This window comes from Trachypithecus francoisi, unplaced genomic scaffold (genome assembly GCF_009764315.1).
Source record: "Trachypithecus francoisi isolate TF-2019V2 unplaced genomic scaffold, Tfra_2.0 Lachesis_group12, whole genome shotgun sequence".
Taxonomy (NCBI): Eukaryota; Metazoa; Chordata; class Mammalia; order Primates; family Cercopithecidae; genus Trachypithecus; species Trachypithecus francoisi.
The window spans coordinates 24,165,626-24,179,058 of record NW_022681457.1 but is presented as its reverse complement, the minus strand read 5'-3'; the positions used below and the strand labels follow the sequence as shown (position 1 = coordinate 24,179,058).

At 32.6% G+C, this 13,433-nt stretch overlaps 1 protein-coding gene across 15 annotated transcripts in view; it reads left to right on the top strand.

Moving 5' to 3' along the window:
• Window positions 1-13,433, top strand: part of DOCK7 (dedicator of cytokinesis 7) — a 237,039-nt gene that overhangs the window by 60,327 nt on the left and 163,279 nt on the right. For all 15 annotated transcript variants that reach the window (XM_033225112.1, XM_033225110.1, XM_033225108.1 and 12 more), the window contains exons 12-14: window positions 2,603-2,745; window positions 7,366-7,459; window positions 8,506-8,668. In XM_033225112.1, the coding sequence (XP_033081003.1) occupies window positions 2,603-2,745; window positions 7,366-7,459; window positions 8,506-8,668 (400 nt within the window). The remainder of the gene's footprint in view (window positions 1-2,602; window positions 2,746-7,365; window positions 7,460-8,505; window positions 8,669-13,433) is intronic.

Below are 13,433 nucleotides of genomic sequence, written 5' to 3'. Positions count from 1 at the left end.
GACTGCTGCTATACCGAATTACTTTACCTTTGAAGTAAGTGTTGAAATTGGGAAGAGTGGGTCTTCCAACTTTTATCCTGTTTCAAGATTTATTTTGGAAATTTTGGGTTTCATTTATTTTTGTATAAATTTAGGACCAGCTGTTAGTTTGTGCACAAAGGCATCTGGGATTTTGATAGGGTTAACATTGAATCTCTAAGTCAATTTATAGATTGTTGCCATTTTAACAATTTTAAATCTTTGAATCTATGAACATGAAATTTTTTCATTTATTTAAATCTTTTTCATTTTTTTCAGTGTTGTATCCTTTTCAGTGTACAAGTCCTTCTCGTTAAATTCATACCCTAGTATTTTATCGTTTCTTGATAATATTTTAAATGGAATTGTTTTCTTAATTCTGTCTTTACAATGTCCATTTCTAATGTATAGAAATAAAATTGACTTTTGTATATTGATCTTGTACTCTGAAACCTTTTTGAATTTGTTTACTAAATTCCAATTGTTATTGTTCATTTTTTTCCCCAGATTTTTTAGGATTTTCTGTATACAAAATCATGTCATCTGCAAATAAAAAGAGTTTCACTTTTCTTTTTCAGTCTGGGTGCCTTTTCTTTCTTTTTCTTTTCTGTCTTTATTAGAACCTCTTCTGCAATGTTTTAGAAATGACAAGAGTGGATATCCTTGTCTCATTCTTGACTTTAGGGAAAATGCATTCAGTGTTTCACCATCAAGTATGATATTTGCTGTTGGCTTTTCATAGATGTATTTTGGTAGATTGAGGAGATTCTCTTCTATTCCTAATTTTTAAAAGTGTTTTTATCATGAAAGTCTGTTAGATTTTGTAAAATACTTTTTCTTCCTCTATTAAAATTATTTGTCCTGTATCCTTTTAATATGGTGTTCCATCGAATGACGTGGTTTTTGGATGTTAAATTAACCTTAAATTCCTGGGAAAAGTCTTGCTTGGTCATGGCATGTAATCTTTTTTATGTGTTGTTGGAGTCTGTTTGCTAGTATTTTGTTTAGAATTTTTGCATCTATATTCATAAGGTGTAGTAGTCTGTAGTTTTTCTTTCTTTTGATGCCTCTGTCTGGTTTTGGTATCAGGGTAATACTGGCCTCATAGAATGAGTTGTGAAGTGTTCCTTCCGTTTTTTTGGAAGAGTTTTTGAAGGATTGGTATTAATTCTTTGAAAGTTTGGAAGAATTCACCAGTGAACCTGTCATGGCCTGGTCTTTTCTTTGTGGTAAGTTTTTTCATTACCAATTTGATCTCTCTACTTGTTTTGGGTCTATTCCTATTTTCTTTCATCTTGAGTCAGTTTTAGTATAAATACTTTGTATCTTTCTAGAAATTTGTCCATTTCATCAAAGTTATCTAGTTGGTAGCTAATCTTAAGTGTTGGCCTACAGTTGTTCATAGTATTGCTGTATATTCCTTTATTCCTTTTACTCTGTAAAGTCAGTAAATGATATCTCTTCTTTCAGTCCTGATTTTAATAATTTGAGTCTTCTTTTTTTTTTTTTGTTCATCATTTTAGCTAAAGATTTGTCAGGTTTATCTTTTTGAAGAAACAGTTTTTGGTTTAATTGATTTTTCTGTGTGGTTTTTATAGTTTCTATTTTCCTTATTTCCACTCTGCGGTTGTCTCTTTTGTAGCCTTCTGCTGGCTTCGGATTTAGTTTCTCTTCTTTTGAGGTTTGTTGAAGTCTGAGGTTATATTACTGATTTGAGATAGTTATTTTTAAAATAGACATTAATAGCTGTAAATCCTCCCCCCAGCACTGCTTTGGTATGTTGTTTTTGCATTTTCATACATCTTAAATACTTTCTAATTTCTGTTATTCCTTCTTTTTCCATTAGCTATTTTTTAAATGTGCTATTATACTTACACGCATTTGTGAATCCCCCAAATTTTCTTCTGTTATTTATAGTTTAATTCTTCTTTTGTTGGAGAACGTATTTTGTATGATTTTAATCTGACTGTATTGTATCTTGTTTTATGGCTTAGTATATAGACTGTTTTATAGAATATTCTTTAAGTGCTTGAGAAGAATGTATATTCTGCTCTTTCTTAGTGTAGTGTAGTGTAGAGTAAATGTCCATTAGGTCTAGTTTGTTTATAGTTTTGTGCAAGTATTCTATTTCCTTGTTAATCTTCAGTCTAGTTCTATTGGTTTTAAAAAATAGGATGATCTTGCAAGTACTTTGAATACAAGTTATCTTACAATTTTCTTTCAAACCAAAGAGCTAAGACTGAGGGACGATTAATGATGACTAAAATTTTCCTTGTGGTAAATATTTTGTAGTAAATGCATACTTCCTCTATAGTTACTCTTCATGGCTCATCATTGGTCATGCCCATAGATCTTTGCATGTTAGAAACTTATTTTTACATTTGTGATGTTATAAAAAGACAACCAGAAGATTTAGGTACTTTGTTACTAATCTCTCCAAAAGCAAAATTCTCCTACTATGCTTGATATGCTGAGTGGGTAGTTTTCAATTTAGTAGATTCTTCCTTGTGTTTGGAAAGCTACTTTAAAACAAAATTTAAATTTTATGAAAATGAATATTTTTTTGTTTTTAATTCTTTTGTAGAACGAAAAGGGTCTTGGTCAGAGAGGAGGAATTCTAGTATTGTTGGCAGACGATCACTTGAAAGGACAACAAGTGGAGATGATGCTTGTAACTTGACGAGCTTTCGACCAGCTACTCTCACAGTGACAAATTTTTTTAAGCAGGTATTGTTCTGTCATGTAGGAATTTTGGGGAGATGTTTGGGCATGATTTTTTTTTAGTTTCAGAAAGGTAGTAATTGTACTGTACATGTATGCAAGGGTGATTACAGGAAACTTAAAAACTTTAAAAATAATAAAAGCAACTATAAGAATGAGAAATGATTTATATTGTTCCTATTTTAGCATTATATTTATTTAAATGTTGAAATGTTGACCATGACTAATAATGCATCAAAATCCATCTTTCATATTTGTATCCTATTTTTTTTTTTTGAGACGGAGTCTCACTCTGTTGCCCAAACTGGATTACAGTGGCACGATCTCAGCTCACTGCAACCTCCGCCCCCCGGGTTCAAGCAGTTCTCCCTGCCTCAGCCTCCTGAGTAGCTGGAATTACAGGTGCCCACCATTCCCAGCTAATTTTTATATTTTTTATTAGAGACAGGGTTATGCCATGTTGGCCAGGCTGGTCTTGAACTCCTGACCTCAGGCTATCCGCCTGCCTTGGCCTCCCAAAGTGCTGGGATTACAGACGTGAGCCACTGTATCCAGCCTGTATCCTATTTCCAAATTGTTAATAGTGTGACTTTTCTTAAACATTGGTTGTTTATGAATTTTCTTTATGAGAATGAGTCTGTGACCTGCATGTCTTCCCCACAATTTCTGGCCTAAACTACCGTATTCATAATATATGAAATAAGACTTTCAGGCCCTAGTAGTGCATTTGGTGCTAAAGTGAGGTCAGTGTTGTTTTTAGAGGTTAATGTATAGATCCAAGATGTTCTCTATCAAAGATATTTTTACTCTTTGCAAACCTGTTGCCTTCACTTTTAACCATGAATCAAATTTGTATTTTTCCAGTGCCAGTCATGATTCTTAATGATAATGAAAATTGGCTTAGTAGATAACACCCAGGTTAAAAAAGAAAATAAAACATGAGTAGAATAGAAAAAATAGTGCATTGCATGTAGTAAGGTTAAATATTACTTAAGGGAGTCGTTTCCCCCCTCCCCTTTTTGTATGAGAATACATGTGTGTATATGTATATACTAGATTTTGATGTAAAATGGATTCTGTGTCATGAATTAAGATGAGAAAATTGTGAAAGTCTTTGTTGTAAGTGACTAGGTGACTAGAACCATATAGGAATGGGGAGAAAATTTGTATTCACGTAACAAACTGGAGTAGTATGTGATTTGGAGTGGATTAAGGGAAAATGCTAATAATTCCTTCAAAATTCCTTTATCTGAGATGTTATTCTGAGTAAGAAGAGGAAATCCTGGCTTACTGGTATCTCATAACTTGAGAGGGCAAGAATCAAGGGTAGACCTCAATTGAATGGACCTCGAATAGACAGTAGCAATCTACTTGAAGTCCCCTTCACTGTTACATATCAGTATTCACAGGCTGCTGCTCTGAGAAACTCAGGAAATAAAGCCAGTGATACATGTCTCAAATGGTATTGGTCTTTTTATTATGGACAGTAATAAAAGAGAGTCTAGAGAAGACTACACTTGCATAAAGTGATAGACCAGATATAGCTATGTTAATGGGGCAGTAGATTTGCTACAGTGACACAACCTTGCAGGTATGTTACTTCCCCCCCTTTCTACTTCTTCAGCTACTATACCACTTCTGCTGGTATTTCCTTCCGCAGCTTTCTTTTCATTTCTTTAGCCTGTTATTTATCAATAAATTGGTATTGTAAGCTTAAATCAATAAGCCATCCACCCCCTGTCTGTTTATCCAACAAGTATTTTTTGAGCATTCGTCACCATGTTCTGGACGCTGTTTTGAATACTGTTACTATAACTGTGAAGTAGCACAAAATGATTGTGAAAACTTAAAAATAAATGATTGCTGGAAACACAGAGCAGTGGAAAATGTTTACATTACAGAAACTGTTTAATACAGTTCTGTATTAAAAATTTTTAACCATGAGCATATACCATTTTTGTAAGTATTTTTAAGTAGCTAGAAAATTATGCATCAGGCAAATGCAAATTAAGTTAAAAAAAGAGATTACCATTTTAATTAAGTAGAATTCAAGGCATAGATTTTTCCCTAAATGAGACACAGAAGGCAATTTTTCCTTTTTCATTTATGAGAGATTACTATCTACAGTAGGGATATAGTAATCATTAGTGTTTACATACAGATTTAAAATGTGTTGGCCAGGCATGCTGGCTCATGCCCGTAATTCCAGCCCTTTAGGAGGCCAAAGCTGGAGGGTCGCTTGAGCCCAGGAGTTTGAGGCCAGCCTGGGCAACATGGTGAGACCTTGTTTCTATAAAAATGAAAAATATTAGCTGGGCATATTGGCGCATACCTGTAGTTCCAGCTACCTGGGAGGCTGAGAGGGGGGACTTGCTTGAGCCCAGGAGGTTGAGGCTGCAGTGAGCAATTATAATGCCACTGCATTACAGCCTGGGTGACAAAGTGAGGTCTTGTCTCAAAATAAATAAATAAATAAAATGTGTGAAGTCAAAATTATTAGAAACACATAGATATTTAAAAGCAAAAACCCACACGATAGTTTTGAAGACATTTGTTCTATTTGTTGACAGATACGTAAGTTATCTATTTCTTTCAGTGGTACAGGACAATAAACAACTAATGTAGAGGAAAGGGTATCAGCTAGACTGCTTCAGTGAACTAGGCTCAATCACAAGTTTGGAGGTTGGCTGAGATCAGCTAATATAGGCTGACTTCTACTGGGAAGATAGAAATGACTCAACTCTGTGACATGTCTCTCAAATTCCACCCTCATCTTCTAGCAGGCTAGCTTGGTCATGTTCTCATAGCTGTGACAAAAGTTAAAGAGAGAGAGCAAACTAAATTGTGCAAATGTTTTTCAAGCTTCTGTTTGCATCATGTTTGCTTATTGGCAAAGCAAGGCATTTGGCCAAACCTAGGGAGGGAATTGTGCCTCACTCACCAAAAAGGCATGGAAACAGGGAGTAAAGAATGGAGACCAGTAATATAATTTAAGTACCAAAAGAGAAAATATAATTTAATGGGTGAAATAGAATAATGAAGACTAGAGATAATCTGAATATATTATGAATAAGGACCATTTAAAGATCTATATTAATTTCATACGTTGGCACCTTGGTCTAAAAAAAAATTTGTATTATTTCTGTATGCACAAGGAAAGAATATACTTTTTCGACAACTGATGGAACATTTATAATAATTAGTTATATTGGGCCACTGAAGAACCCTTGTAAAGTCAGATTTTCTAACGATAACCCAATAAAACTAAAAACTTTTTAAGTTATTAGTAAAAAACTATAACCACTTAGAAATTAAAAATTATTTTTTCTAAATAATGGGATAAAAGAAGATCAATTCTGTATCCTTGTTTAGAATATAATGATGAAGAACGAATGGGTTGTGGCTCAAGGTGAGTTAACAGTAATAAAGTAGCCTTAAATATATTCATTACCAAATAAGATAAAAGAACAATGTGTGATATATGCATAAAACAATAAAATGTCAAAGCAGGAAGCTTGGATTAATAAAATCTAAAGACTGACTCTTCAATAAAAGAATAAAAACCCTAGCTATTTTAATTGTAAGAAGAAAAAAATTAATATTAAATTGAGCATTTGTGTTAATCAGCTATGGGCAATTTGTTTTTTTTTTGTTTTTGTTTTTGTTTTTTTGAGGCCTCTTTTCATACTGGTTGAAGTCCTTTTGGAGTTTTCTTTCTGTCCTTAGTATCAGGATAGTTGTGATTTTCCTTAACAGTAGTTTTTTTCTCCTCCTTCTCCCCTTCCCTCCCTTATCTAATTCCTCACTCCTTCTTCCTCTCTCTTCCTCCTTTCTTCCTCCTCCTTCTTCACTTTAGCCACTGCTGTAGATTTTGCATTGGAGAAATTTGTGATATAAAGTTGAAAACACAAATATGAACTCAAGAGTAATATATTTATGAGATTCAAGTATTTTTATATTAGTTTGCTTTTTGATTCTGTTTTATGTCTGTATTCTTATTTTGCTCTTTTCATCTATCTCTAACTTGTATTTGTTTTCTATATTTGAGAGTATTTTGTAATACTTTATAAGCATGGATAATGGAATATAGATAAGAAAAAAGATAATGGTATTATTAAATCTTAGTAAAATTTGAAAGCATAAAAAAGGAAATAAACTGATATATTTATAATCATAATTATTTTAATTTTATTTTTAACTCTGACTACATTGTAGGCATAAGGGTATGCTTACTAACTATAAATTTATTTTTCATCTACTATATATATTATATATACAAATATATATATATATTTTTTGAGGTGGAGTCTTGCTCCATCACCCCAGCTAGAGTGCAGTGACGTGATCTTGGCTTACTGCAGCCTGCATCTCCTGGGTTCAAGTGATTGTCCTGCCTCAGCCTCCCATGTGCTGGAACTACAGACACGTGCCACCATGCCTGGCTAATTGTTTTTGTATTTTTAGTAGAGATGGGGTTTTACCATGTTGACCAGGCTGGTTTCGAACTCCTGACCTCAGATGATCTGCCTGCCTCGGCCTCCCAAAGTGCTAGGATTACAGATGTGAGCCACCGTGCCCAGTTATATTTGTTTTATCAAATACTTTTTCCTCTACCATTGACATCAGGAAGGAGACCGCTTAAGTGATGAAGATCTCTACAAATTCCTTGCTGATATGAGAAGGCCATCTTCTGTCTTACGGCGACTAAGACCTATTACAGGTATTTTAAAATGTTGAGTAGGAATGATTCCAACTATTCTTATCACTAGTATGTTGTATTGCTTATAATTATATATATATATATTTTTTTTTTTTTTTAAATTTATCTGGCTCAGACATTTTTCTATGCTCAATGCCTGTCAGTCTTCTTCACTTTATTAACTATCGTGTGATCTGACAGTTTGGATGCAGGATTCAACATCTTTGGTACTTTGAGTACAGTAGTCCCCACTTACCTGTTGTTTCACTTTCTTTAGTTTCAGTTACCTGTAGTCAACTACACTGTGAAAATATTAAGATATTTGGAGAGAGGGAGAGAGAGAAAGAGACCACATTCATATAACATTTATTATAGTATACTGTTACAATTGCTGTGTTTTATTATGAGTTAGGGTTATTAATCTCTTACTTTGCCTAATTTATAAATTTAAATTTATTGTAGGCATGTATGTATAGGGAAAAACAATATCTATAAAGTTGGGTACTATCTGCAGTTTCAGGCATCCACTGGGGGTTGGGTCTTAAAATATATCCCCAGCGGGGAGTGGGGGGGAATTACTGTACTAAAGTGAGTGTGATTAATAATATCATGGCTTAAAATTATCTTCTAGAATGGTAATAGAATGGTAAATATTAAAAAAATAGATTTATATTATGGTTGGAGCAAACCATTCCAGAGTAAAAATGTCTTGAAGTTTGCTAAGTCAAAACTAAGTCATTTAACCTTTGAAATGACTTAGCTTGTTTGTATGCCAGATCCCTGTTTTTTTTTTTCTATTTTTGCTTCCTCCTTCCTTCATTCCCATTCATTTATTTAATAAGCATTTATTATTTTACATGCATTTATGTCTGGATCAGTAATTTTTAAGTTTGAGACTTTGGGAAATGAAATGATTTAGAGGTGTGAGATGATGATAATAGAAATTTGGTTTCTGTAATATTCTTCCCAGACTTCTTGCAAAAATAGGATCTAAGTCCTTTCAAAAACATGTTTAACATGGAGTTTTTAAATTTTGTTTACATTGTTTTTTAATATATAATTTGCAGCTCAGCTCAAGATAGACATTTCTCCCGCACCTGAAAATCCCCATTATTGCCTAACTCCGGAGCTGCTTCAAGTGAAACTTTACCCTGACAGTAGAGTTAGACCTACCAGAGAAATCTTAGAGTTTCCTGCAAGGGATGTTTATGTTCCAAACACTACTTACAGGTAAGAAATTTTAATTTGGAGAATTCTGATAGAAGATGCTGTATATTCTAAAATATTAAAGTATAACAAGAATAAAACTCTCCAAAAATCTTAAGTAGTTTTGTTACTTAATTCTATCTCTTACTGCACAATTTTATTAGTAGTTTTCACATATTAAGGCTTTCTGTGTGTCAGGTATAATGTTAATTACCTTACATGCTTTATCTTTTTTAGTCTTATTTAATCTTTATTTGAGGTGAATTTTACCTTTATTTTAGAGGCGAGTAAACCGAGGGTTAGAGAGGTTAAACATTTTGCTGAGCATCACGCCTTAGCGTGGTGATGATGGGATTTGATTCCTGGGCTCTTAGGTTAAAACATTTGAACTCCTAATTACTATATTTTCTCAAATGATTTTAGTAGCAGAATCTAGCATTACACAAGAATCAAATTTATGTGCCTGCATTATGTTCTAATCAATCAACAATATTTGTTGAGTATATACTATCTAGAGAATACTTGACATGAAGTTGTCAGATATAACTTTTCAGGCTGAACATTACATAACTCTGGGGGTACCATTTGCATGTACTCCTTATGAATGATATACCCTTTGCTTGTGAGTGCTGAGACCAGAACTTGACATGTCTGTTGGGATATTCAACAGGGCAGCTCAGGTATAAGATTCTAAAGCAGAATTTTGGATTTCATCCTAGACTTCCCCATCCTGGTATATTTTTACCACCATTTGCTGAGTTCCTGAGGACAAAATTTTTGGAATTATTATGATTTCTTTCCTTTCCTTACCCCTCACATTTATTCAGCCAACAAGTTACATAGGCTCTACTTTCAAAATATATCCTGGTCTGTACTGCTTACTACTTCCACCTTTTAAAAATTCTAGTCTGTCACCATCTAGATCAGCACTGCCAAGCAGAAATATAATGGGAACCACATTTGCAATTTAAAATTTTATAATTGCTACTTTAAAAAAAGAAACAGGTAAAGTTAATTTTAATCATATATGTCATCTAAACCAGTGTATCTAAAGTAGTATTATTTCAACATGTAATAAATGTTAAGAATTATTGAGATATTTTACTTCTTTTCTCTTCTGCTAACTTCAAAATCTGGTGTGTATTTTATACTTAAAGCACATTTCAGTTCAGATGAGCCACATTTCAAGTGCTTAATAACCTGAGGCTAAAGGCTACAATATTGGACAGCCTCTGATCTCGAATTTTGCTATCCTTTCTAATTTGGCTATCTTATTTCTACTCCTGTCTCAGTCACTTCTCAACATTACAGCCAGCCAGATAATTCTTTGAAAATTGTAAATCAAATCATTCATTCCTGTGTCTGAAATCTTCCAGTGTTTCTATTACAAGCAGAAAAAGAATGAATTTTTTCTAATAGTCTATAAGCCACTGCATGATTTGGCTCCTTTTCTATGTGTTAGCGCTAAAACTCTCTGTAAAACTTCTTACAGTACAGTGAAAGACATCAATAATCAACTATTTCCTCCCTTGCAGAGGAAGTTTTGTAGGCTTTTTAGGCTTACTGTACAATTGTCATCTTAGAGCCTATTTACTATTATCCTGGAAATTTTCTTTGTTTTTTTTTTTTTTTTTGCAATAGAGTCCTTATTTTTCATATATTTTCCTTAGTTTACTCATTTCACTGAAAGCCTTTTGTATCTTTCTTAAGTAGGATGTATGGGAGGTAAATTTTCTTTTATGTCTGATGTTATCTTTATTTTACCTTTACTCTCAAATTACTAGTTTTGCCGGGTATAAAATTATAAATTCTATGTCATTTTCTATCATAATTTTGAAAATATAACTACTGTCTTCTGGCTTTAAGTAGTGCCCTTGAGTAGTCCAATATTATACTGATTGCTAATGTTTTGTATCTTATTTTTCCCTAAGACTTTCTGAATTACTTTCTTTATCATTGGTGTTCTGCGATTTCATAATGACATATTGATATGATGACATTTGTTTAGTGCTTTATAGAATACAATTTCATTTAAATTAGTTTGTTCAGTCTCATAGAAATCTTATACATTATGTAATTCTGGCAGTATTATTATCTCCACTTCTCCACTGACAGAAGGCTGAATTAAGAGACTTATTTGGACTTGAACCCAAGCCTTCTTATTTCGTTTTCTGTGTTCTTCATCCTTTGGTAGGGTAGGACATCCAGCATTCATAATTATATGTAATTTGAATAAAAATAAAATTTCTTACTGGTAGAGAATTGTTTGCTATATTTTTATTAAAACTAACCAGAACACTTTTATCTTACATTAGTCTCAAAATCTACACCATTATTTATATTTGTTTAATATTTTTTAAGGTCTTACAGTTGATATAAGTGAAACACTTGATATAAATGGATTCTAGGGTATCTTGTCTGTGAATTAATTAGGGCCACTATAGATAATTTAGACATGTTACAGAACTTGAATGGGAATCGAGTAGTGCACTCATACCAAGTGAGAAGATACATTGCCAAATAAGGTAGCACCTTGTTTTCTCTTAAGGATGTATCCAGTTTTAATGTAACATCCTCTTCTGGAGGAGATAAAAAGTTCATACATTGAATGATTTAAGGGGTTTTATAAATTATAAGTTAGTATGGTTTTGCTTTTTGAGTTTAATGGAAATGATATAAACATATGTTAATGCTTGTTTAAAATCATTTGTTTTTTTGGGTTTGCTTTTGGTTTTTAGGGTGGAATGCTTTATCACTTGAAGTGGTTAGTATTGGTAAGGCTAACTGATAGTCCAAAAACTATAATTAGTTTCTATTCTGGGAGTTAAATTTTTCAAGTATAAAAATGAATTATAGCATATTAATTTGAGAATGATGTTGAGAGATCATTTAATGTATCTCAGTGCCTTTAGTTTGGACTGTATCTAAACATTCTATTAATTACAGAGTTAATACTCATTCCAGACATTAGTAGTAAAAATAATATTGTAGGCAAGAAGCTTTTAAAAAAGGATTCATTAAATGTTTATAGAATAGCCATTTTTCTCTCATGAGTGAGCAGTTTATTTCCAGAGAATAATAGAACTTGCTAAGCTCATCATAAACATTAGAGTTATGCCTATTTAACATTTATTGAACATGAATACTGATTTAGGCTTTAATGTTTTTCATCAAAATGAATTGATTTCAAATTAGGGTCTTACATAACCTTATTCCTCCTTATGTGCAGTTTATAAGGAACTTAAATGCTTTAACCTATTAACAGACATTGATGAAATGTGATATAGAATGTCAAGGGTACTAGTTTCTTAGTTTATGGAAATGATCCTAGTGCTCTCTTAGTAGCATGTACCAGTGAGAGCTGTTGAAGCAAAAAGGATGCATTATTTTGTTTAAGAAAGAGATTAATAGTTTTCTAGTATAAGAGTGTCCTCAGCGAAGTAGAGAAAATTAGATACAACATGAAAATTCAGAAGTAGAATTGTGATTACTATACTTTGTTGACTTTTTTCCTGTTGTTGCTTTTTTTGCCAAATAGTTTCTTTAAAAAAATACGATTATAAAGTTGACTATTCCCTTTTAAAAATAATCGATCTCTAAATTACATAAAGAAACAATTTTTATGTTACTTGAAATGGTATGACTATATGTCTAGCTTATGAAAAATTGGGAGATGGGCTCTTGTAACCAATATTTTGTAACCATGTTTCATTTTTAAGAATTACGATAAGTTCTCACTTAAAATTGTTAATAGGTTCTTGGAAACTAAGATGTTAAGCTAAATGACATGTGACAAAGCCATTTTTTTCCTTGTCAATGTTACGACAAAACAATGCTGAACAAAATTATATTCAAAAACCTGCTGCACATGGTCCTTAAAGTCCTTCTCTTAAAGTCACAGTTTCCAAGAACATTATCCAGTGTCACAGTATGTATGACATTAAGTGAGAACTTGCTGTATTTAAAACTGAGGAATGATTTTTCCTTCCTTTAACATGGGCATGATAAAGGTACCTATATCTTAGAAATCGATGAGGATTAAATACATGTAAAGTACATGGCACAAAGTAATGCAGTACATATTAAATGCTCAATATAAGTTGTTATTGTTTTTTGCTTGATTAGATTACATTTACTCATGCACTATATAACTTGAGAGAGATTGGTTTGAAAAGCATGAGGGTACTAGGCATTTGGGGTATAATTGGGTAAGAGAATTATTTTAAAAGGGAAGTTATCAGAGTCAGTATTGCCCTGCTTTATATTATTACTTAAACCATCAATGTCCATGGGACCTTAAAACCAAATCATTAAAGGTTGTTTACTCTATTTGATGCTGTTAGAAAAACTTGGTCTCATGGACAGCTTGTATGTTTAGGAACTGATAGTTTATTTTTTTAAAAAACCTTTAGCATATCTAGAAAACCTAGCATAGATAGAAATAATTTTGGATTGACAAAAAGGGATGTATGACAACCTCAGCAGCTAACAGCTAATATATAAATATCATCAATAATTTACAGACATTTCCATAAATATTTGCTAACTGAATGGTTGTACTGGATCATGGTAATGATAATCTTTTAGTTCATTTGGATTCTTTTTCCCTTCTCAGGAATGTTTTAGGGTAAGCCATAATTTCTGATAATACATACCAGTGGTCACTATACAAATATTTGTGTACACATTTTCCCAGTGAATAATGTTTAAAAAAGGAAGATAAAGTTGACACTAGGGCTCCTTTTAGTTTATATACGGCCATTATCTTATTAAATCTGATAGCAGCCTG